At 38.4% G+C, this 27,748-nt stretch overlaps 1 protein-coding gene across 1 annotated transcript in view; it reads right to left on the bottom strand.

Moving 5' to 3' along the window:
• Positions 1 to 27,748, bottom strand: part of akap6 (A kinase (PRKA) anchor protein 6) — a 236,893-nt gene that overhangs the window by 40,899 nt on the left and 168,246 nt on the right. The window contains exon 17 of the mRNA XM_004554667.3: positions 18,020 to 18,280. Within this exon, the coding sequence (XP_004554724.1) occupies positions 18,020 to 18,280 (261 nt within the window). The remainder of the gene's footprint in view (positions 1 to 18,019; positions 18,281 to 27,748) is intronic.

Genomic DNA, 27,748 nt, shown 5'->3' on the forward strand with positions numbered 1-27,748 from the left:
GACTTTGATGACATGGACCTATTGTCTGCCTGCTTTCTTGTGTCGTCCTCTCTGTTCTGTTCAGAGAGTTTCATGACTTCATTCATCCACCCTTCACATTTCCAAAAGAAATCATTCAGGGACTTGTTCTTTGGATCAAACCAACTATTTTGATCTTCCAAAAATTCCTCTTCACTCATAAGTTCTTGCAGTTCAGAATTTAGGCTAGCAAAGTCTTGCTGCAAAGAGCTAAAGTCAACTCGTAATTTATTTTTAACGAGGTCAACGTTTGCATCATCTTCCATTAATTGCTCAATTTCTTTTTTCATGCCGGTTAATTGAGAGAGCTTATGTCTACGTGTGTTGACATTTCTAGTCTTGCAGTCTTCCATAGCCTTCTCAGTCATTTTTACAATCCTTTTTCCACTGTTTTGTTCGTCCATGGGTAGCAAAATTCCAAACTCAATCAATACACATGCACCTCAGCAAATTAAAAAAAAAAGGCAAGGCAATTTAAGACTTACGGTTTTCCATCTTCAGTTTTTCCTCGGTTCGGTATTTCCTTCTTACTTTATAGTCAGGCGTTTCCAAACTCCATTAATCCGTGAAGAGCAGGTTTTTTGACTAATGTAGGTTTCCTTCTAATGGAGCCTTAGCTTGACGCTCCGCTTGGTCCCTCTTTCCTTATCCACAAAAAACAAAAAACGAAACCGCAGTCCTTGATAGCTTCTCAATATTTACTTCAATAGTCCAAACAGGTACACAGCAACAGAATTCCAAATTACAAAAACTTATAAAGGTCAATTCAAAATGGATGAAGAGAGATTGCGAGGTCAAAAAACCATATGGCTCCACTCTCCTCTCGCCCAACTTCCTGTTTTCTGCACTATCAAAATAAAAGCATACATTTCAAATTAAACTGCATGTAGGCTTCTACAGAACCTATATAAAACAATACATACACTGTCTATCGGAAAACCTGTTTTGAATACTAGACAGTAAATCTAATGACATATTTAACAGTGTCTTTCAATACCCGAGCGTTTTTTGTATTTTGCTGTTTGCCATAAAATTACTACAGCCTGACAAATACGGAGGGACGGATGAGATCAACTGTGATGTGAACACCGAGAAACATTAATAAACTCGAACTTGTGGACTTCTCAAACTTACTGGATTATTTCTCATCAGCACCCGAAGAAACAAGTGTTCAAACTGTTGGTCATGCAATCTATCCATCCACCCATTCTCTACCGCTTATCTTTGGGGGCTGGAGTCTATCCCAGCTGTCTTAGGGTGAGAGGCAGGGTACACCCTGGACAGGTCGCCAGTCTGTCGCAGGGCTAACACATAGACACAGACAACCAGTCGCACTCACATTCACACCTATGGGCAATTTAGAGTTTCCTATTAACCTATTCCTAGTAACTGCATGTCTTTGGACCGTGGGAGCAAGCTGGACGACCCGGAGACTCTCAAGACCTTCTTGCTGTGAGGCAACAGTGCTAACCACTGTGCTGACCCGATCTAATTCAAAGTAAATGTTGTGTAAAACACCAAACGTGAAGATCACCAGTTAAAAAAAAACAAAGGAAAGAAAACAAAGTCAGATAGCCACAGCGAGGGTAACCAGAAATAGAAAGAACAAAAAGAAAATGTAATAAAAAAAGAAAGACAACTACATAAAGGCATAATGAACAAGAAAAACAAATGAGAGACAACGGGGAGAGCAGACAAGGGCAAACTGTAAAGGATTCTGAGACAGAAATGAAGAGAGCGATGCACAGAGAGAGGGAAGGAGAATTTTGGCTGCTTGCGTGGTGACCCAGCGGATATTTCAATCAATTACCATTAATTAGAAATCTCTGATTAATTCTATTTGTTGATTAAGTCAATTAAAACCACAAGCACTCGTTATCGCACAACGAGCCTAATGAATTCCTGTCGACAATTTGTTCCCACACACATATTCCCTCTGCTGCTGCTAATACCGCCTAAAGCTACCCAAACTTTGTTGTTTGCATACTCTTTCCCATCTTTCTCCTCTTTTCTCTTCAACTCTCTCTCCTCATCTGACATTTGTCTTCTTCTTTCTCCTCCCTCTTTCTCATCCTCTTCTTTGTCTCTCTTCATCTTTGTTACAGTTTCATTTCGTCTATATGTCTAATTGAATTCATACAAAGACTAACGTTACAGAGCAAGCACACTCGGCTCCGTCGGTTCGTTGAAGAGCACCTTGACAGACGTCATTATGCAGAAAGCCTGTCCTTCAGGGTTTGGAGGCTGAAACAAGGATAGGAAACATCTATCCTGGTGTGTTGGTCGGGACTGGAGAATCAGTGTACATGGTTGCAGAACAAATCCACAACCTTGCTAGATTTTTTTTTTTTACGAGAAGTTAGATTATTGTTCTGGAGTTTTGGTTAATACCAGTGGACGGAATAAACATCAAGAAGTAGGGTTAAAACATCTTGGATCATGTATTGGTTTAGAGTGGGCAGTGTTTCGGTTTTGTTGGATCAGCTCCATCATCTCTTACCTCCCGAAGTACAAGATGTCAAAATTGTCACAAAATGTTAAAAATGGCCAAAGTTAAGAATTATTTTTTAAGACAACATTTGACATTTTATTTGATTGTGCAATGGTTGTAATCAGAAAGGGACAAAACATCTCAGGTACACTGATCAATATCAGCAGACAATATTTAAATATAAAAACTTGTTCCCAGTGCCGTACAACATCACTTCTAATGTCATTAACGTTAACTCAAACTAAACTAAAAAGTAGATCTGAAAAACATTTTAGTTAACAAAAAGCAGGGAACGTTGTTGCTGTGAGGCGACCACAGTCACCGTAGTTTTGTATTTTCTAATTAGTTCACTTTGACATTTTGTTTTTAATTCAGTTTAGTTTCTGCTAGTTTGTACTTTTTTACTTTCATGTATTGATTGATTGATAATACTTTATGTACCCTGAGGGAAATTGTTTCTAATCTGGTTTTCCTAATCTTGAACCATTTCAAGATTAGGAAAACCAGTATAGGCATTACAATAAATAATCGTCAGTTTTAATTTTTTGTTTTAGATAATTCAAACCTAGTTTGGGTTTTTAATTTAGTTGTAGGCCTTAATAACCTTGATCTGAATAAATAGTCTCAGTAGTCTCAATAGTATCTCAGTTTATTACTGTCAATGACAGCAATGTTTGAGACATTTTGAGTTTTACTTTTATTATTCTAGATGTTTACATAAGAACTAAACATGTCTGACTCTATAATACACAAAAGACTTCAGTATAAATTTGTCACACCTGAGACAATTTGTTGGGTGTGTAGCTAACAGCCGAGCTGTACTGAAACCATGAAAAGAGACGGCTGCCTAGATTACGTTCATCTACTTCCATATGAATAGAATGAGGATTATTTGCCAAGATTAGATTACTGGATAGATTACTGATGCTCACTGTGTATTGACCGCAATGAACGTAGTAATAACTACAGATGCTGCCACTTAAAATGGGCGGCTCATCAGTGACGGGATCGTGACGGCTTCCCGAATGAATTCTGATCGATTGCCGGCTGATGGGTGGCCGTAATGATATCCCCCGCCGAAGACTAGGATGATGTAATGATGAGTAGTAACACCGCTAAGTGTCATTGAGTTAAACCAGTAGTAATGTCTTGTGTATCCACCAGGGGGAGCAGTGTGGAGGCAAATTTATTTATTTACAAGTTTGCCTCAATATATAATTATACTTTTAAAATTTGTTCAGTGATTCTATAATTATGACAGAATCAGCATGTATATAATATATTGGTATCGATACATGTTTGCAGCAAATACAATCCAGGTTGTGCACATCAAACAAGCCAGCCAGTGATAATTATTGCTGACTTGTGTATCTGAACATAAAATCTTAAAATGATTCATTCACTGCACTGCTAATGTTGTCATATAAAATCGGAAATTTGAACTCGCTTTGATTGAACTACAATATGTGCGTGTGCGTGTATTCATATCTCTGTGGGGACAAAAAAATTGGAAGTTTATTATACTTGTGGGGACCAAAATCCTGGTCCCACAAGTTTCAAGGCATTTTTGAGACTCAAAATGTGGTTTTAGTGACAGTTTATGGTTAGGGTTAGGGAAAGCATTATGTCAATTAGATGTCCCCAGAAGATACCCGACGTGTGTGTGTATGTGTGTGTTTATTCGTGCCAGAAATATTTGATGCTTTGTTCTAAATATTTCTGATGATTAATAAGGTCAGTGAAAAGCTGCTGTAGAAGTGGACCATGAAGCTCTCGCGCAGTACTAAAACTTTTGGTAACTCTCAGCATTTACGCTTTCAAATAAATTAACAGTCATAGCGGCAACGATCAGAGTCATGCCTGCTTACTCAAGTTGTCTGCCGCTTATCTTTGTCTATCACCTTTAACATTTATTTTAATACTGTGGTTGGAAATTTTTGCACTGTGAAAAGGACACTTGAAATCCAACTGGCACATGTCCCACAAATAAGTGTCCAACCTGCAGTATTTATTTGTATATTCATTTAGTTATAGGTGAAAAAAACTCCATGTACAAACAGGTAGCAGGGAATTAACAGTTATTAGTGTTCAGCCTGGTCTTTATGAGCACTTATACTCTCTCACTCAAACTGTCACAAAAATATAATTTGTTTTCAACGATGTGGTCGGGAGAATATTAACAGCTGATACCGATTTCGTACATTTTCTATATCGTTTCTTGGGATTGTGCAATCAAAGCTTTGTCATCATCATATGACCCCTAGAGCTGATGTAACCAAAGGGATGATATGATGTAACTGTGAGAGCAAGTACGCTACTCCTTGAAACAAATTGAAGGTTTCAACAGAAAACACAAAAACTGAATATCAAATAGGAAAAACTTACATTTATAGAATTCACATAGTATTGTATAGTACATGGAAAAAGCTTTCCCCTCTAAGGTTTGAGGAAATGTTTCACAAAGCAGCCAAAGAACAACTTTGAAGCACCTTCTAGGTGAAAGTCTGACCTCTCTTATGCAAAATATAAAGAAATTATGGGTTTTGTGAATTATATCAACTTATTATATTAGATTTAAAATGATGTTTGCTGGAAATAGATTTGGTGATTTGCAGTGTAAAATGTCTGAATGATCAAACTGTGTAAAGCTTTATCCATTTATTTTTTTACATTTTCAAAATGTAAGTTTTTATGTTTTAATGGGTGAATAGGTTCACAACGAAAGCTATCAAAAGAACAGCTGTTTCAGCTTTATTTATATAGCGCTAAACTAAAATGTGCTATGTACTCAGTGCGCTTTATATTATAAGGCACTGCCCTGACAAGAATACTGTCCAAAACTATAACTATCCAAGTAAGAGGTTTTTTTTTTAAAGAAAACAAACACCATCTCCTGGTTACACTCTTCAATTGGGTGAACAGGGTGTATTTATGGGGAAAAGTCGATACGCCCCAAGAGAAGAAAGGGGGACTCCCAGTGACTGACATTCAGCTGACATCTGATTGTCAGTTAACAGTCAGCCGGCAGTCCTCTGGCTGAAAGTGGCAATTCTGAGTGGCTGTATTTGTATCAGGTAACACAGCTGACTATTAAAACCAGGTTAGACATTATTGTCCTTCACATCATTTCTGTATGGAGAAACAACTGTATCTGGTTATTGGGAGGGCTTTTAACCTGAATTAAAGGTTTTTATGTTTCCAACTACTCCTCAGTGAACTCTGTGATTGTCTTTCCTTTAAAACACACGTGAAGTTGCTTAACTAATATGCACTATATCACCTTATAAGATTTCTCCAAATGGGTCACACCACATTATGGAATGAGACTCGATGTAATACTTCCAGTGACTCAGAATCCATCTGTTTCAGGCTCACTGTTTTTTAACAGCACATATAGGGCTCTGAAAGACAGCAGGATTCATTAAGGGCTTTTAGAGCAATTCACTGAAAATGGAAGCAGACAATAAAGTAAAACGTACCTCTCCCACTCACTTTACCGCTGTGTTTGTCAAATTTACAGCAAAACCTGGAAACCCATGTGCATTAAAATATTAAATTAATACTCACTGACAATGTGAGAGCTTGACGCCAAAGTTTGGGTTTTTACTCTGACATCTCTCATGATAAGGACAGAGATCAAAGGTCAGATAGTTGTATGATTTCATATTGCTCCTATCCAAAAAGAGTGATAGATTTGCAGAGATTACTGCTTACAGTTCATCAGTGTCCATCACTGTTTATGATCATCATAACCACTACAATGAATAGAAAACATATTAAAAATAACAGTTTAACAAGAGTTCAACTGTATGGCTGGTAATGTTTCCCCTGAAAGTGCAAATCTATTTGCCTGTGTGTGTGTGTGTGTTTGTCAGGATGTTGGACCCCATCACAGCAGGATCAGTCTCATCAGATCTTAACGAGTTAAAAATGTGATCCTGAAGATGCCAGCCAAGGTTGGAAGTGCTCAAGCAGCGGGGCTATGGGGCTAAAAAAGTGAAAGCATTGCACAGTTGATATGAACTGCATCTCCTCTAATGCTTTCTTCAAATGCTTAAAATGCTCATATTTAGCCATTAAAATAACATCTTTACAGCCTGATATAAACTAGCACTGTAGCTAATTCATCCATACATAACAACTCCATGGGGGAATTTTTTTCCATCAATTCAATCTAATTTGATCCTGTTAAAACAAAAAATTAAAACATCTAAATCAACTGGAATTCTCTACAGCGTTTTCCTGGTGACTTTTGAAGCAATTTTAATGGAATTATCTGACAAACAATATGACGAGCTGGGAGCTACACCTCATCCAGATGACAGAACTTCTAGTATTTTCTGTATTTTTTCTCAGCATTTTTTAGCAGATATCTGTATCTGTGCATTGTACCTGTATAGTTTATGGAGCTTTTAGATTAGATTTAGATTTACTTATTGTTCTTTCAGAAATTCCATTTGTGCCGATGGCAATGGTCTGACAAATATATCCACAATAAAGATATCTCAATTACACAAGAAGAAAGTGCCACAGTGCCAAAAGTCAAAACTATGTGCGCGTGACACCCCTATCATACCACATCATATCATTTACAGCTGGATTTGTTCAGCAGAGTTATACCACAAGATAAAGAAGACCTCTGGGCACAAGATGGGCTGTTCCCTCCAACCCAAGGAAGGTCAGAGGTATTCACCATGAAGAAGGTGTACTATATCACTGAAGATATCTCACCCTTTTTCCACCACTTGTGACTCTCAAAGTTGGGTCATACTGCATTATTGCTGACCTGCAATCTTACCATCCATGTTAACAATCCTACTGAGTTTGCTCTTACTGATTACTGAAAGTGAAAAACACCAGGCAATAAAACAAAAAGTTGGGATACTTTCTGCAAATGAACATTAAATAAAACACTGTATACTGTCCGCTTATCCACATCAAACTGTCTCGGCTTCTGCATTAAGTATTACCATTACATAAATGACAGTGGTGTTTGAGTCCAAGTCAGGTTTTCATCAATTGTATCTAAAACTGTATCTAAATATTTATATGGATTTACAACTTGAATACAGTCACCACCCAACACTACCAATGCTACATCAAAATATGTTTCTTTGGTTACCTTGGTGTTTAATTTAAGAAAACTAGCATCACACCAAGTAATAAACTCATCCAGATATTCAGGATACTTTGTCTTATCTTCTGTGTTCAAACCAACAATCTCTGAAAGGACAATTTAACAAAGACATCATTAAAGTCACCAGATGAATTAGTCCCACAGTAATTAGTACACAGAGTAAACAAAGCTGGAGATATGACACTCACCTGTGGTAATAGTGGACGACACTACCACAGTGCGTTAGCGCTGTAATCAGCCAGTCACAAACAACTCAACCCATTAGATGTTTGTGTGTTCTAACCTAGCTAGCACTGGTTTTCCACCTTCTCTCCCAACATTCATGGTCATTCAGGGCTTTGAAGAACCCCAACATGGAAGCAGCCAAAAGACTAGCATTGAGGCTGTGAAATGAACAAGTCACATTCATAGGCTGACAAATGTTTGTCTGCCTGTGGACAGATTTCATCCATCGCAAGAAAGTCTCTAGTTTAAAACCTGTAATTGGTAATTGGGTTAGATTGGTCTGCTAGACAGAATATCGGATTATAAATGAAGCCTTTATTTTAATTGGCTGGATCACAAATACAGACTTTAAATAACCAGTAATTGTTTGGCAGTATTCATGCTCACATGCTGAAATCAACATTATGTTGTTATTCTGAGTGCAGGCAGTCTTCTCTATCCGTACATAAAGATATGTTGCAAGCTAAAAACATGGTGATAAAAATGATATGCAGTCTAATTCTGAAAGTCCCAATATGTGGCAAGCCTACCTACAACATGCAGTAACCCTGACATGAGGCTGGAGATAAAATACTGAGTGAGTGTTTGATTAAAGGAAAGTTTTAAAAAACACCTCTGTGACAGAAAGCTCTGGAGCCTTCACGTGAAAGTCAAAATGGATTACTGCTGACATCATCAGGTCTTATTATTGTAAGTTATTATCTGAAGTCCCTTTGCCCGCTCGACATGCGGCGACATTTTAGGGATGAAAGCTTTACTCTTAAAATATTCAGCAGCAGTAAACAAATGGAGGATATATGAAGTCTTTGTGAGTGAAAGCATTTACTGTTCTCACTAATGCAGCAGGGAGAACGCACCGCGGCCAGTTAAAACGTTTCTATCAATAAAATCCAATCTGCTTCTGTCTCTCTGTATTTCCCTGTATATTCATCTATCCAACTTTCTCTCTTTTCGCTTTTTCTTCCTTTCTTCCTGCATCTCTCTTTAGATGCTGTTCTGTCGCTCTGTGCTAGTGTTGCCAACACTTTCCATTTTCCTCCACCTGACCACTGAGGTGTTCCAGTGTTCTCTTTTCTTCCTCATCCTAACCTTTTGTCTTTCCCACCTTTGCCTTTCACCCTGTCTTGTCTGCATGCACTTTTATATGTTGCTGTTATAGCAGATTTAAATTGGTTTGCCTCGTGTCTCTGTCTCTTTCTCGATCACCTTACTTGTGTCTCTGGAGCCCTTTCAGCTTTTTGTCACGGATTAGTGAAATAAATGTTGCGGGATGGAGTCAGTCAAACATCTGAATACTGGAAGGCATGTTAGGCTTAAATGGTCATGGGACTGAATCTTATATAGCTGCTTTCAACTTGGGGTTCAGTACCTTTCCCATATTTAAGCATTGTTTTTTTTCTGTCACTTTATTGTCTTCAAAAAATACGATGAGTGGAAAGTGATGATCCACAATGTCTGTCAACTTCAGTAAACCCTGCAGACTGGACTCAGAGTATCAGAGGCTCACAAACAGTAGTGTATACCATGAACTGAAGGAACAAGCAGAACAGATCAGAACATAAACTGTTGCAAGGTTCTTATATTTCTTCATTTGTGCTTTAAGCAAAAATGCAAGTTGGTATTTATTTATTCAGCAGTCAGTGTTGATCTGTCATGTTTTAATTGTTCGACAGCAGCGATGTGATGAACACTACTAGTGTCAGAAAGTGTCTCTGTCATTCAGCAATCCGACACATATACGTTTTTTAATATGTAGTAATTACTGAGTACCTTATTTTAAATACACCCTGCTTTTCAAGGTCTCCTCGGCTGTATAATGGAGGAAAGATATCAGACTGCGGTGTCCTTAAATAAATACCTGGTTGGTTATGAAAAGTTCAAACTCTACATGACAATAAAATGTGTCAATTAATCTCCTGTTCTGTTCTTCCTCTGTCTTCATTACTCTTCACTGGCTCTTCCTCTCTATGGCCATCATCGCCTCTTTTTCAGTTTGTTTCTTGATGGTTTTCACAGCGACTAAATGATAATTGTCTTCTCCTTTGTCGTGGCCGTGATTTTCTCTTCCATCCTCTTTCCTTTTGCCGCTGACCGCTCTTGTCTCTCTCTCGCTCGCTTGCTTTCCTCACTTTTCCGGTGTCTCTCTACATCCTTTTGTCTTCAGAGCTTTCTTCTGCTTCTGTCTCTATGCTGGTTTTTGATTCTCCCTCTGTCTCGATTCCTTTAGCTGATGAAAGAGCCGAGTGTTTTCTTCTCCTCCTGAGCAGATGAAGATGAAAGTCTGATCTGTTTGTTGACGCCGTTACCGTGGTAACGTCTCACCTGTTTGCTCGCCTTCAACCCCTAACGAGCAACTCTTAACGAGAAAACACCTCTTCAAAACATCAACAAGCGCGCGAATCAAACACACACGTACCGAACCGAGGCATAAACACAAACAGAACTACAACTAAGAAACACACAGAGACGGGCATAATCAAAAGACACACAAACACACAGCAGCTTGTGTTCTTGGCAGGGAGTCGGTGGATCTTTAATCCTCATCATGCAGCAGGTATCGATATCAGAGCCTCGCTGTCACCTTCTATTAGCTGCCTGAGAGACACTGAGGGAGGGGAGGTGGGCTATGCATGTTATGGAGAGAGGTGTTCACAAAAATATACAACGAAAGGATGGATATATTCAAGTGATTCAGTGAGTAATTAATTCAGGCTTTAAAACCTCCCAATTTGAGACATCTAATCGAGCAAAGAAGCAAATGTTTAAGGGGCAAAAATGGCATCTGGGTGAGACAATTTATAACAGAAAACTTTGCGAGATCTTTCAAGAATGCTCATTCACGTGATCATTGGTCCTCTGTTTGAGAACAAAATCTCTGCCTGCCTTTGCAGCATTTCTCAGCATCGTAGCCAGCAAGAGTAACTTTTAATGTGAAGCAATGTCTCAACACTATCTATCAGCAACACTATCTCTAACCCAAGGCAATCCGAATATATATTTTTTTGTAATTAAATAATTCACCCAAGTCGTTGCAAACACAAAATAATCATTCTAAATAAGAAACAGCAAAAAAGCTGAAATGCAGTAAAGATGTAGGTACTAAAGCATTTCTAGCAGCAATGTGCAGACATTTTAGCTTGTTAAGACAATTCAGTGCTGTCAGGCATCTAAATGCCTCCAAACTTGACAAAAAGCTGAAACAGAACTAGCCACAGAAGTCGCATAACAGATGGTACGAGCCCGACAGAGGCCTAACCTCAACATCATGGAATCAGCCTGGGATTCAGAAGACAGCCTAAATCCACAGAACTCCAGAAAGTTCTTTTCGAACTGTATACTTGTTGAAAGAGTTACTGATCATATGCCTGTAAAACCTGTAAAGTGGGAATTTTGTAAGAGATACAGGGGGGAAAAAACTGAAGTTCACACTGTGTGCAAAAATGCTCAAATTCAGCAGTGTGAGGTTTTCAGATGGAGTTGGAATCTTCACCCTGGCTGCCATGTATAGGTTTACTGCCAGTTTTTTGCTCTGGCAATGAGACTACTTGCGACTGCCACAAAATATCAGGACTTGATAAACCCAAACTGGGTACCCGGGGCAAAACTGAACTGTGTTCTGCTCCAGAGATCCGTGACAGTCTGGAGTCCTGGGTAAGATGCCAGATTTGCCAAGTTTGTAATCCAGTCTTGTATGGAGTTGTCATTTAATTATTTCTATATAATTGTTTAAATACACGTGAGGTGGTTGGAATACATGTGAGGAGCATGGTGTTTAAAATAACAATGATATGTTGAATAAGGGGAGTTTTATGTAAAGAGGGTTTACAGCTCTTCAGTTGGCTCTGTCTCTTTGTCTAAACAAGGCCCCGTCCAAGCCACAGCAGATCATGTCACAGTGTTTGGAGGTGCATTAAGTGGAAATGCATAGCGACTCCATTTTTAATTTTTTGAAAGGAAAGAGTAGGATTCATGCATAGAGACAGAGACAGGCACATGACACATGTAAGTTGTTTTGGAATAATAAAGTATATCACAGAGAATCGTTGTAATACAGAATTGTGTGCTGGTTTAGAATAAGTCGGGATATAGGTGGGTATGTGTCGATATAAAGGGGGTATGGGTCATAAGTCTTTGAAAGGGAGAGAAAGGATGGACTTGTCATATGGTGTGTGTGTGTGTGTGTGTGTGTGTGTGTGTGTGTGTGTGTGTGTGTGTGTGTGGTGGGGGGTTGGCAAGAGGAAAGAAAGCTGAAAATAGAAATAGCCCAACGAGGAGGGTGGGAGGGCCGGAGGCCAAAGACCATGATTAGAAGGGTCTGTGGGGGGACGAGGGGTCCATGGGTAACAGTAGGGGAGGACAGGTTCATCTACTATCGACGGCAGGGGAGAGAGGGAGCAGCTGAACAGATAGCAGCACCAGGAGAAAGAAAGAGATGCGCTAAGGACGACAGAAAAAGAGAAAATGACAGGCAGACACAAGGAACAAGGGGAGACAGGAAAAGCCCGAAAAAAGGACAGTCGAGAAAGAGATAAGGAAAAAAGCGATGTAAATGGAAATAGAGACAGGTAGGGAGATAAGACACAGAGGAGGTTCACTTCAGAGGAACGAGTTAAACACTCACACTCGTATCCACCTATCTGTGCGAGCATCTGTGTGTGAATGTGTGTGTCGAGAGGTCGCCTCCTAACAGTGTGTGTCTGTCTGACAAAAGAAACTGACTTTGAACATGGATACTTATCCGTTTCCGAGACAGACGGAACGAAAGTCGACTTATAAACAGATGCATCTACTGCGTTATTGTCTTTATACTATGGAAGAACAAATATGTTTTTCCTACAATATCGACATTCCCAATCCTTTTTGAAGGAAACAATTCTTTCTTAATCAGAATGAAATCCTGTCTTTCCTTGAGGCTGAAACAAGTTGTCAATCAACAGAAAAAATGATCCCCTGAACAATCATTTAACAGATTTTAAAAGCAATGCACCCATATTGAATCAGTACTGTGCAGTGAAAACCGACTATTTCTTTTTTTATGTTTATCAAGTTTTATTGATTTGTTTTTTTATGTTTGTTTTGAATTCCTGTAAATAAGAGTGATTTAAAAAAAATAATTCTGGTATTTTCTAATCTTTTTACTGATTAATGTACCAGATAAAGCAACCACTTTCTTTTGGTTTGTGTTAGGACTTTTGATCTGACTGCACTGATGATACTAAATATAGCCAATTAGATGAGCAAGAAGCTGCGTGAAACCCACTGGCAGGCAACATTTAACTTTCAAGAAAAAGCTGTTAGTGTGTGAGACTCATTTTTAGCCCGCATACCTGTACACACTGGAGAGCAGGTGTGTTTTGTAGCTGTGAGTGCTTTCCACTGTGCATATGTGAGACCAAGTGTGTGTGGGGGTTCAGTCTATTAATTCTTGGTGTGTCCAGGCCCCACAGCATTTCTACTACAATAGAGAGTCATCGGAGGCCCAGGGCCTGCCGGAGGAACGTCTGGCTGACGCCGTATCTTTAAGGAGCATTAATTCAATTAAGAGCCAGGTTATAGACAGCCAGGTGGAGGAGGAGGGGTGGCAGCTCAGTGCAAAAAAAGAAAAAGAGAGAGAGAAAGGGACAGAGAAAGACAGCTGATATTTAGGAGACGCTGACGATACCAAAGACTGAAAAATACGGACTGAAATCAACTCACTTCTTCTGATAAACATTTCAACAAGGTTCAAGCAGTGGAACTGACACACTGATACACTCCCTGTTAAGGTTTCTCCTTCACCTTGTTAGTAGAGCACTTCACTTAACTTCTCCCTTAGCAGTAATCTACACCAAAAGACTGAAACATTACAGCTGTAGCGTCTACTGTTTAAAGACAGCATCCAGGGCTGGGCACCTCTGACATTCTCCCGGTGGGCCAATGCAATTTTGGCCAATGGGCCAGTTTAAAGGACCAGCCGTACAAGCACCGATAGCAGCTCACTCGTTCATTTCCATTACTGAGAGTGGATTGCCCAACCAAATCTATTAGCAGCAAAGCAAGTGATGAAGGTGTTGAGAAAACTTTTTGTGGACAGCGTCATCTGCAGACAGTTGTTCTTGAACTCTGGAACCACTGTGCTGACTACAATAATAGACTATATAACATTTCTATAATGCAGAAATGTGTCTGAACTGTACATTTACCTGTGAGGATGCATATGTATTTTCTCAATGTATGCTGTTGTTTTTTGCATTTGTGTGTGTGTGTGTGTGTGCCCGTGCGACCCCTGCCGACCCCCACTGCTTTCTCATATAGCCCTACAGTAATAGGTTGCAGTGCAGAAATCGAACCCATTTACGCGTCCCAACACCAAAAACAGACAAATGATCGCTAAAATGGAGTCGACTTCTCTTAAAATTGAGCCCCCTTTTCTCTCTCTCTCTTTCTCTCTCACGCTCTCTCTCTCCATACAAATGACTGCTATCAATATTTCCAATCTTCATTTCTCCAGAAGCTCACGGCCTCTTTCTGCCAAAAATCAATGGCTTCCCACTGAGAGCTGTGACAAGGATCAAAAGTGAGAGGCTCACTTTCTTCAGATAAACTCTCGTTTCTGTACAGTTTCATCATTTAAGCAGCCAGTTTGTGTTTTGCATTCACATCAACTTTACAAAATATTGACCCAAATGGCGTTATTTTTTTGTGATGAGAAGCAAAGATAGTTTGTGCTATTTGGAGATTTTTTATTAAACATTGGCAATCTAATAAACATTAGCAGGATGGCTTTTTCAGAAGGCACACCAGGCTTTACCTATACTTCTTTTTTTTTTCTTTTTTTTACAACAACACCCAAACAATACATCATTCATTCAAAAGAAGAAACACAAATGTACAGCATCCTGACGTCTGCTGATAGAAAATAAAAGTCATCTTTTTTACTTTGTGGCAAATGTGTTATAGATATTTGTTTATTTTGGGCTCCTATTGATAACTTGGAGGCTAAATTCCATCATGCAAACTATAAAAATGTTAATGCAGGATTGGGAATAATGGGTATTCTTCCTTTTTGTGGCCCATAAACAGGAGTGGACACCTGATAGCTGACATCTAAAGTAAGCAAACAGAAATAGAGTTTTATACTTTAGTAGCACATTCCTTTAAAAATATGCTTAATAGTTATTTCTATTTATATTTAAACCCTGCCCAGGTTTTTTTTTTACATTCCTAGACTTGAAAAAAGGTTCCCTTGTGTAGTGGTCGTACACCACAATAGAGCTAGTAATGATGTATGTAAGTTAGATGCTATCAACATGCTTCCTTCTAATAGGTGTTGATAAAAAAAGACTACTTACATTACAAATTCTGAAGCCAAAAATGATGATGATTGAAAGTAAGCCCTTACAGGACATTTCATAACTAGTTTTGGACACTTTAGAAACCACATTTATTTCTGTTTACTAGAAATATTAAAGCTATCTTACCACTCAGATCTACTTCATGAGGTATGACCAGGTGGGTCATTCCAAGGTTCTATCACGCTCTTATGTATTCCCTTTGTACACTCAACCCGAGGCATGAAATGCACAGTTACATGCATACATGCACAAATATGCTCACTTTACAAACTTTCCCAACTTTTTAGGCCTAAGCTCAAATGAATAAAGATTATGTGCTGCTGATTCTTTTGCGTAAAAGCTGTCACAACCAAAGAATCTGAAAGGTTACAAAAAGATTAAAGTTCTACATTCTTAATCACACGGAAGCAACTTTTTTGTTTCAGCAGGGCTGTTTGTCTAGTCGTGCTTTCATTTCTTTGTGTTACTGCAGTCAGCTATATGTTTTTATGCATTCATTTTTAATGCATGCCTCTGCCTGAGTCTCTTTATTTGCATATGTGTGTGTAATTTAACTGTGCAGCATTTATGAGCATAATTCAAACGTATATGAATTAATGTACTTCTGTGTGCATGCAGTTCTATATCAGTGGGTACACTTACACGGTGATTGTGTGGATTTGCGTGTGTGTCTCTGGTTGTCAGTCACACGGCAGGGCTAGGCTAATCAGCGCAGCTAGCTGTTCGCTGTGTGATGTAGGCTGATTAATATCCTGTTAGTGTCCCGTGGCTTTTAAGGTTAACTGCTGTTTCCTCTATACATCCATCGCTTCAAAACAGCCCTGCTTTCATTTGGCCTCATTAAGACGATGTATTACTATACTTAGCAACAACACAAAGACACACACACACACACACACACACACACACACACACACACACACACACACACACAGTCACAATGTTTTCTGTTAATGCTCGGTGTTGATTTGCCAAAGCTTTGTCACATATTTGCAAAAGCTAATGAAGAAAAGTGACAGTGGACCTCAGACAGAACCTCTGAATGCTTTACTCACACACACACACACACACACACACACACACACACACACACACACACACACACACACTATGGATCTATTTGCTGTCACTTTGTTATCTTGTGTCTTTGTTTCTGATGATTTGTGTTTGAAAACTGTTAGTTTATCTAGATTCATATTTGTATACAAAGTCAAGTAGTTGAATTATTTTGTTGCTGTTTTTGTGCCATTAAATACAGAAGCTGGTTTATCAAAGGCAAGAAATGTTATTTTGAATAGTGAACTTGGTAACCTTTTGGAATAAACTCAACTGATTGGTTTTTTCTTTAGTCATTTAACTAGATACTCATGATATACACACTAATATCAAGTAAAGTATTAGTTCAGGCAGAGACGAGTGATGTTTCCATCTGCAGTAATTTATAAATGGACACGTGTGGGCAAACTAAACTGAAGACTACACTGGATCATATGATTACTACTCATCTGTCCATCTTGGCCAACTATACACCTGAAATAGAAATTTTATTACCCAAAAGTAGACTTTATAAAAGTTCCAACATTGAAAAGGTATTTATAGTATTTAGCAGCAGGTGATACAGCATAAAAAGCCATGCTGTGTCACCTGCTATCTGTTCTTATTCAATTGGAGCATTAATACCATCAACATATCGTCATATTAATCTTTTTTTTTCTTGTTTTCTCTTTTTCTCTTTTTTTTTCTTCTTTTTTTAAAAAAAAATGCATTTTGTATTTAACCATGTTATCTTTGTCTGATATTAAAATTTGTGTGATGATCTGAAGCATTTAAGTATTAAAATATGCAAAGAATAGCACAGCAAAAAGGGGTCGAATAGCTTTTTAGAGCCCTGTACGTTCAGCTATTCACAACAGATCACCACGGCGGGTTCTGTAGCATCACATGTTTGATTTGTCAAATTTTGATGCTAAATGCCCTACCTATCACACCTGAAATAGAAATTTTATTACCCAAAAGTAGACTTTATAAAAGTTCCAACATTGAAAAGGTATTTATAGTATTTAGCAGCAGGTGATACAGCATAAAAAGCCATGCTGTGTCACCTGCTATCTGTTCTTATTCAATTGGAGCATTAATACCATCAACATATCGTCATATTAATCAACGGATGCGGCAACGCAAACTGGGTTTTGGTGTTAAAAAAGTACAGTGACAAGATTACGTGTAAAAGGTGACAATTCAGACATTTTTTTCCTGAGTGACCTTGTTGCATAAGAGGCCCTTTCTTAATGTGCAACATATATAGGGAGGAGAAAAACGCACCTGTCTTATTTTTTGTGCTTGATATTGAAATGAAGTGGCTGCAACTGAGTTTAGAAAACTGCTGAGCTCTGGTTAAAAAAAAACCTTAAAACTTTCAAACCAATGAGCATTATTTGGGGATTACGGTCACACGCTTTTTGCCCTGTTTAGTAAATCATGCCCTGTGTGGAAGGTGTCACACCAAATATATTATCAGTAAGATATCAAACCACACTCATCTTCATTTATTGTGATTTCAGATACACATCTGTAAAGTTGGGGGTCTGACTATAGTACTTCTCTGTAGGATTACATTTAGTCACGAAACAAATCAAGGGAGTACTTTGCTTAATGAAGGTGTACTGAGAAAAAAGTTTGCCATGATGAAATAAAAGAGCTTGATATGTAACAACTGACTGCTGTAGGTTTCTACTATTAGACTAATATAATCCTAATTTAACTGATATTGAGGCAAACATCCGAAGAGACAAACCGAGACACTTTCCTTCCTACCTTGAAGCTCTGGAGCTGCTCTGAAGCATCCTTGTCCTGTCTGAGGCAGGAGTTAAAGATGAGGAGTTCAGTGTCTCGCAACCACGCCTTCAGCTCCTTGATACGGGCCTCCAACTGCTCCAGAAGTGAGTTGGTAAGTGGGGACAGGGCTGATCGAGGGTTTTCCACAGTGACACCTCGACCTCCAGCCAGCTGAGCTTTTATGTTGGACGACTGGTTTTGCTCAGACCTACCAGGTCCTGAATGCTTGGAGAGGATTTTCTGAAATAAGAGAGAAGAGTCCGGGGGGTGAAAAAAAGGAAAAAGTCAGGCAATTACATTGAGGACTCCTTGTTATGTCAATACTCCATCATGTAAAGTAGCATATCAATCAATACTCACACAGCTATTAATCATCTACCTTTATAAATGTGCAGATCAATAATAGGGATGTCATGTATTCTGCGCCTAGCTGCAAGTGTGAAGATTACATTTTCAGTAATGTCATTGATGTCAGTGCTGCTGTTCAAGATGTAATAATATAATCATAATGTTCTTGTTGACATGAGATCGTGTTTACATTGGGGGGTGGGGGAGGTTGCTGGTTTGCTCTCACATACAATACTGTACAAGTTAACTGGAAATTAAAAGTAATTTCATTTGATCTAATGCTCTACTGATGCTGCGAACACAGACTGTGCATGGATTTACAGCTGACAGGTGCTACTGGAAGGTTAAACTGGAATATTTCCCACCCAGTCACAGATCAATCAGTGATATCGTACAGTCCCATTGGTAATCATTTCAATTACTAGTTTCAGAGTTGAGTTGACTTCAAACTTGGACTGTACGTCATCATATTTTCTAATTCTTGCATAAAATGTCTTGTAGAAAGGTTACATTACTTTGCTGTATGTCTCTCTCTATATAATTATAATATTTCTCACATTTCTGCATTTCTTGATGTAAGAAAAAATCTTTAAAGTTTTATTTTTAGATAATAACACGTTTAGACAAAGTTTCTAACGGTGTTATCAAAACTATCAATTAGCTTGTTGTCATCACAAACCTTCTGTTGGGAATGAATAAAACTCTGGGAATATGTCTGGTGTTTTTCCAGGTGCAAACAGATCAGCTGCTAATTCAGAGCTTCTAGCAGCTTCTCCTACAGAGTTGTGATATTCACACCCAAAACAAAACATCATTTAGACACAATACAAACTGAAAGAGGGTTTGGCGCGGAGCAATCACGGTTTCAAATAGGAACAACTGAAAACAACAAGAGCGCGACTCAAAGTGTGTGTGTGTGTGTGTGTGTGTGTGTGTGTGTGTGTGTGTGATAAGCACTGCAGAGTAATTTTCCAACCCCTGTTGATCACACAGTGAGACACAGTAAGCCGCTGAGAGAGACTATTCTCCAGTTGGAGTTCAACAAGTGTGTGTGTGTGTGTGTGTGTGTGTGTGTGTGTGTGTGTGTGTGTGTGTGTGTGTGTGTGTGTTTCTTAAAAGTGCTCATCAATACAAAACAAACAAACTTGTGATGGCCACCAATCACAGGCTCAAGGCAGAGACCAGGCCATGATATCAGCAGTAACATTCAGAGTGCAACATGCCAAAGGAACATAAATAAATACGTTCTTCGTTTTTTTTAGCTTTAGCTTCAATTTGCATGTAGGAAAGTAAGATTTACTATACAGTCCAAAAGAGCAGTCTCGTCAAGTCTGAATCTTCCAAAGTTGTCCTTCTACATTTCTCCAGTTTGGACACACTCCAGTTTATTTAATCTCATACACAGAACACAATTGATTGATAAAGACGTAGCGCTAATGCTTTTGCTAGGTTATCTTCATGTTGTCATTACTAATTATCTAATACCTAATATTTTCTCTTTGAATTTTTCCTTGCAGGAGCAACTCAGTACGGCTGACCTCACTGCATAACTACAAATGTTCTAATAAAAATGATCACTGAAAACCGCTGAAAAATGACATCACTACCAGAACCAACTCCGTTACATAAGCCACGCTCAGAAAACCCACAAAAACACTTTGCTACTAGCAGTTGGCAAATAGGGAACAGTAGTACATGAACAGGTTGTCAGGATTAGCAGATAGGAAGATCATACTGCCATGTAGGGCTGCCACGATTTGTCGACTAGTCACGATTACGTCGACTATCAAAATCGTCGACGACTGATTTAATAGTCGACGTGTCGTTTGAAGCTTTGTAAGATCGCAAAAGACGCAGGAATAATAGCAGGATTTAAGAGTGTAACAACGGACTGAAACAGAAGATGGCAGCACAGCATGTACAAGGATGCCAGCTGCCGTTAAACCCCGAAGAAGAAGAAGCAGCTGTGTCCCAGAATTCATAGCGCGGCCCAGCTTAGTTTCCAACAATGGCGGTAGCTAGTTAGTTTTAATATTACTCTTATTATTCTTTCTGGGTCACAAAATAAACGTTTAACATATTTTCAGGCGAGAATGTAGCTGTGTAAACCTCAAATATCTGCTCAGTTTATCAGGACACCACATATTTTCAAAAGCGCTCCGACGTTTTCGGAGACGTCTGTTACCCACTAGCTCGATAGCTAGCCGGGGGCTAGGTCACTAGCGCCGTGAGAACACCGGACTCCCGGCAAATTGTTTTCAAACCCACCGCCGTCTTTCGCGACTCAGGTTAAATATATATATGAGTCACTTAGATAAATTAAAAATGTTATTGTTTGGCTTTTTTTTAGTATTTTATTTGTTCCTGAGTAAATCGGTTTGGCTGAGATTAAAGTTATAGTTTTTACACAGCTGAATAAACGTCAAGCAGACAGCTGATTATCAGAAGTGTGAGATGCGGAGAATATACTCCGGTGTCCTGTTATATTTTAGATAGCAAGGAGTTTATTAAACTTTACCGAAACAATCTGCAAATTTCATTAAAATTGAATAAACTATCATCTTGTCTTTATTTTTAGTTAGCACCTTAAAAGCTTAAAGCTGTAAGCTAATGATAGTTACATAAGAGCAGATGCTGCTGGTGCAATAAGCTGTAGTTTTACGTCCAGTGGATGATGATCTGATTAGTCGACTAATCGCATAAATAATCGGTGACTAGTCGACTATCAAAATAATCGTTTGTGGCAGCCCTACTGCCATGTTTACTTTAATAGAAGAAGTTATAATAACAGCGATTATTCTTTAATACACGCTAGGAACTGTTTGCGTCTTAAGGTGTCACCAATGTCACAAAACATCCATACACTAACAATGTGGCATTTTCACTTTGAAAACAAACAAACAATTTTATTGTTTGCTTTTAAAGTTTTAAATGGCCTGGCTCCTACCTACCTGGCAGACCTTCTACACTTATACACTCCACAACGTTCTCTCAGATCATATGACCAGTCACTCCTTGCTGTCCCCATGTCGAGACTGACACACCGCTTTCGCTGTTGCGGCTCCCATGTATAGAATAAGTTGCCCCTCCATATTAGGCTGGCATCAACATTTGATTTTTTTTTCCAAGGCATTTTAGGAGTAATACCAGAGTTAGTTATTTTATTATTCGTCTATTTTATTCATGTTTTAATATTTACTTATTCATGTTGATCTTTTCTCATTTATTTATTTATTTTATTGTGATTTTATTTTCTTTGTCTGTTTAATGCATATTTTTTTTAAACTTTTATTACTGTTTCTTACTGGAAAGTACTTTGGTCTATCATGTTGTTTTATAGTGCTCTATAAATAAAGTTGGATTGGAGCAATTTTAACCAGTAAGCAAGAAAGTTGAGTCCCAAGGTTTGGTCTTATACTACATCATTCTCAGCATGTAAAATACAACAAACACAACGACTACATCCTTCCATGTTTCCAAATAGCTGGCAAACCAGAAGTAATTCTCTTTTCATACCTTTTGGTTTCTGCAGTGGGAGCTGTACTCTGTATCTTGTCCTGTTCAGGGTTCATAATGCATTGTTTGGAAAATTTCAAGGTTCAGATAGCTGCTATCTTGAAGTTTCCACTATGACTGTAACAAGCAGCCATGGCAGGAATAACAGAACACAGAGTTGCTCCTGAACAAGCCCAATGTGGGTTTCTGTTGTTAATTTGCATATATATATTAGAGATGGCACGATACCACTTTTTTATGTCCGATACCGATACCGATATCATAAATTTGGATATCTGCCGATACCGATATGAATCCGATATAGTGTTTTTTAATCAACAAAACTGTTTTTTAAATATCTTGCTGCATTTTGTATAAGTTCATACTCAAGTTTAAAACAACAACTACACTAAAGCTATTCTGTTATACCTGTATGCAAAAAAAAAAAAATTTCATAGTTCAGCAATACTGATCAATCTAATAAACTTAAACCTACACCATCCTCCCTATTCTGGTATTTTAAAGAGTACTTAGCGTAAATATTAAGCAACCTAACTAATAGGGTTCCAACTCCCAGCAACAACAAAAATAAATAAATAAAAAATGGGGAACCACCCCTCACGCTCCACCTCATGATGCTTAATCGACGTAATCAACCTTAATTTGATGCAGTGTGAAAAAAAATGCACAGAAATCAATTATTTTTCAAGAAATATTAAATAGATTCAACATCTTTCTTCAACAAAATTGCAGACTGCACAGATGGTACCTTCCCAAAGGAAAAAGTACTATAGCTTACTAGGGTATATATATTAGACTTAATAGTCACTATATACAGTAATTGACTTCTATTCATTTTACATCAAATTAAAACTTTGGGTGTCAGATAATTATTTATTAAAAGCTAGACATTTTAAACAGAGGCGGAGCCAGACATTTGAAACACCCGGGGCTTAGCCCAAAAGGGTCATATGCATGTGGGATTTTTTTTTCCCCTTTGGGGGGGGGGGTAGAAATGACTGAAAGATTAATTGGCTCTGTTTTGAGTTTTGTTCAAAAAAGAATGACTTCATATAGGGAAAAATATATATCACATATGCAGGACACCTTAAACTAGTTTTTTAATTAAGCAGCAAGGCAGAACAAAGTCGGGGCTGTATCAAGACACGAGGACTAAACCCCAATTCAACCAGACCCAGAACTGATCCGGAATTAAAACAGGACTACAACAGTTCAAAATCAGGACTACTGAGGATTTAACCAAAACAGAACCATAATCAGAACTAGATGATAGTAGCACTAAAAATCATCATAGACCTGCACTACATTTATTTTTTAATTTTACCAAAGTCCACTATTTAGATTGAGAAAAGTTTATATAATTATTTAGCCTTGTTGTGCAAACAAGCCTGCAGAACTTAATAAATATAGAATTTGAAAAATAACAAACCTAAAAAGAAACACTAGGTACGAGATACATGAGGACCTATGATACGGTGATACTTTTGGCAAACGACCATTTGACTAACATGTGTGTCTCACCTGCTCTTGTTCCACCTCTGTTCTGTCCTCATTCTCCTCTCTCTCCCTCTCTGTTCCTCTCTCTCTCTTTGTGCTGACAATCATCAAATATACAGATATTTACAAAATCTTCAGATAAAAACACAAACACTTTTTTAATTGTAACATCAAATCAGACTAAATGTTTATTTTTTTTTAGATTGATAAATATAAAAAACATATTTGTTAACTTTAAGAGTAAAGAGAGAAACTATCTGTATTTCTTAATTGCAAATGGCACCAAATTGTATTCAAACTTGAGCCACACTTATGGAGCTCCACAGTTCTTTTCCTGGTGTTTTGGTTGACATCTCTTGATTTTCCCATGTCACAGAAACAGGCTCTGTGTTTTTCCTTATATGCATCCACAGCTGTGCCACCAATTTACTCACATGGACTCTACTAACCTATCAGAAGCTTCTTCAGCTCAGAATGGAATCGTCTGGAGTTTCTTATTAATTAACAATAAACTTAGTGTATATGTACTCCTAAATTTAATGAAAGTGATAAAAAACAGAAAGCTCTGTCTCTTTATTCTGACATTTAACTAATTCAAAATATATTTCAATATTTATCTAAAACAAAAGTTTACTCTAAATTGATGTTGTACAGTAAAAATGTTTTATGTTTTCTCCCTAAAGTGTAAATATCTGGTTACAAATGTGAATATCCTGCTGTGTCCTGAAATCCCTCTTGTTTTGCATAGAAATATACTGAACAACATACAAAGCATAATATATAAAATAACATTTACCTGAGTTTTTTCTTTGAAAGAACCCTCTAATGTCCATTCTTATATTTCAGTGCATAACTGAAACCGAATTAGTCGGGGAGGGTAAGAACTGAAAATATGAAATAAACACACGTAAGCTAAGACTCTCTAAAAAAAATAGCATTTGTTCGGCTTTTCATTTCGCCATTTGTTGATTCACTTGAAGAGCAAGTAACGTAATATTGGTCAAGTGATCAGTTTGATATCAATCTTTCGTGATACACCGTCATATTTACATTATTTGTACGGTACGAATGATTTTCTTTGGTACCTGGTCAAACTTAAGCTCTCCTTAGTATGGCTGGCTCCGTCTCTCCAACATCGCACTCACGGGCAGCAGCTGCCCCGCCCCCTCGCTCAGTCGCTTAGTGCCTGAGCTCGGATCATACCAATATTAGGAGGGATTTACACACAGTCGTAAATTCCCACGGTGTGCACTATGTGCTTCGAATATTGTGTGTACTTTTTGTTTTATACAGTTGTCTGCCAGGCATCTAACTATGAAAAAATTACACTCCAAAATACCCCGGGCTTCTGACAAAACAACCCGGGCTTAAGCCCAGTAAGCCACCCCCACGCTCCGCCCCTGATTTTAAATGAGAATAAGAAAAAAGTATGTCTTTGTGCCCCCTTTTCCCTGTTAATGCCCTATCGGCCCCCCTGGCTAAACTTTGCTAGATCCGCCCCTGCACAGTTACCAGCGTCAGCTACGTAGAAAAAGATCCTGGAGTAGAAAGTAATATTAAATACATTCTAACAACAGCTGATCAAGCTTAAACGTGCTGCTGTTGTTCAGCCGCTGGTTTCCTCTTTCTGGTGCAAAGTGGGCCAAAAGCAAACTAGAGACACGGACTCGCGACAGAAAAGCCGATCAGCTGATCGTTAAGCAGTTTCATGATTGAAGTAGCAGCGAGAAGAGGCAGTCGCTCCATATATCGTTTGTTAAGCTTAACGCAGGAATGCTTTACAAACATTCAGAGATGGACTTACACACTTGCTTTACTTCTCTCGGGGATAACTTTGTCGGAGATGAAATGCCGGGTTGCTAGCGAAGCTCCAAATGCTATCCAGACCACCGACAGGTCCCGCATGCCACAGCCGCTCTATCACGTGATGCATACTGCTCCGACGTGCTAACGTTCTGAGGCGAGTTACGGCGCGTTGCAAGTTTTGTGAGGTGCTTTCGTGATATTTAATGGATCGGATTACATTTTTTATTTTTCTCCGATATCCGATCCAGTAATTTAGGTCAGTATCGGACCGATACCGATACGTAATATCGGATCGGTCCATCTCTAATATATATATATGTGTGTGTTGATACAAAAGGTACTGAGTCATTAGTATAGGAGAAAGCACTTTAGCTGAACTCTGGCAGGTAATAACAACCCATTAGACAATGAACTACTGCAACAACAGGACCCCAAACAGTCAAGTGTGCAGTTAGCTTTGTGCTAAGATCATGAATGTCTTCTTAATTTGACGGAGAGAACAAGAAACAGAAAGAGAAACGAGAGCAAGATAGCTCATATCCAAGGAGAAATAGCTGCCATCAAGGATGTAATTTAAGAGACATAAAGAACATTTTCCCAAGACAGCAGGCAAAAACATCTTTTTTCCTAAAACATACATTGGTGAACATATTCATATCACAAGGCAAGACGACCAGCAGATCTCCAAATATTTGTTTGTTTGCTAAAGAGCTGTGAAGCCTGATTCTCAAGCTTAAGCTCAAGCTCATTTCATTCCTGTCAGCTCTGCCTCCACATTATGTGTATAGTATCCAGTGTATGTACTGTAAATACCCATACACATACAGTTTGACCTTGAACAGCTGCAAAACCGCCCCCCAAAAAATCTGGCTGCCAAAAAGCATGACAGAAAAGATGAAAGCTAATTTACAACCTCTTTATTTCTTCATCATTCAGGTTGTGTGTGTGCGTGTGTTTGCTATGTCATAAATTCTTCATAAGGCCAGGATAGTTCAGAGGCGAGACACAGGACATCAATTCCAGTTAATTCCCAATTTGTGTCAGAGCACCAGATGCCGACGCGAGCACCGACAGGCCCGTTAATACGCCACTGAGGCGCCAGGTTGGAAGGGTGAGGAGAGAGCAAAGGACCGAAGGAGAAGAAGACAGAAAGACAGAAACAAGTGAGACCTCTGACATATTTAACATAAGCTAAAATTTAACACTGCAAGAAATAGAGTGATAAAAAGTAAAATGAAAGGAAAACAGGGAAACAAATATCAGAGGTAAAGGAGGAGAAATAAATGTGATTGGGAGGAGACAGAAATAGAAGAAATAGAAAGACTGAAAGTTTGGGTGAAGACAGAAGAGGTCCCTGTTCATCCTGCTCACCTGGCGTTATTATTAAGAGTGCACATTCTTCTTAATAGTGTTGATACAACAGGTTGCGTTTTGGGAGGACATGGAACCTTGAAAAACAATGAAACCTTTTTTTTAATCAAGAAAGAATTCTTTAGGCTTCAATCCAACATCGGAAGGATCAGAAAGAAACCTGAGCTTCCGGGGAAATCGCGTTCAACAAAGGTAGTACAGAACGAACATAACTCATCACAAAAAGTAACAAAATAATTTCCCAAGCAAAAAATAAACTTGGTTCCCTGGTTTACAGTCCTCAGCACTGCCATTAATAAAGGCTTTGTTATAGGTTGTTTTCGGTAGCGTGTTATTCTTTGTGAAAGAAAGTTGTCACTTAATTTTGCTAAAGGTTTGTAGGGGTGCAGAGTGGGGTCATGTTAACATCAAAAAAGATCAACTTAATGATTTATTGGCAGAAAATCGAAAAAAGACGTATTACTTAGAAACTATGATTCTTAAAAAGTGTGGTGGTGGTCACAATTGGCCTTTAACCTTTACTTCAAGATCAATAGACTGATCTGAAGGTCAAAGTGATGACCTCTTCTTCAAGGTCATCTAAGGCCAAATTTGTCTTTTATCTTTAAAACTATGCTGAACATTTTACTGCCTTTGTATTGGCAGCATTTAGGAAATGATGCTGGTGTATGAGGATTATAAACAACACATTATAGTCTGAATCATATATCATGTCATATTTGACCTCTGATCTCACTTTTACATTTCACATCTGCCTTTCATTCAAGTCGACCGCAAAATGTGTTACATCTTTAAAGAAAGGATCGTCAAGAGAAAGAGAATGAGCTGCCTAATTAGTTCGAAATACATTTATAATATTATTATACTTAATGTTTATATAAAAATACAATGCTATCCCCTTAAAAGTGAATATTGCCAAGAGAGTGAGCTGCCTTGGCATATGTTTAAAGTTGGTTAACATAGTATGGTTATGGACAATTATCTTGGGGATCGATGTTAACTTATACAAATTATATGCATTAAATCAATAGTAGGATTATTGTATCAAATATAATCTTTGCCACTACATATTTATATATGCATAGTTGTCTGAGCCAGTGCTGCACAGTATGTGTTATGGCAAGCAGACAGTTTTGTCTTATGGAGCGTATGTTAAGTCCCTGCTCCAAT

The sequence above is a fragment of the Maylandia zebra genome, linkage group LG19 (assembly GCF_041146795.1).
Source record: "Maylandia zebra isolate NMK-2024a linkage group LG19, Mzebra_GT3a, whole genome shotgun sequence".
Taxonomy (NCBI): domain Eukaryota; kingdom Metazoa; phylum Chordata; class Actinopteri; order Cichliformes; family Cichlidae; genus Maylandia; species Maylandia zebra.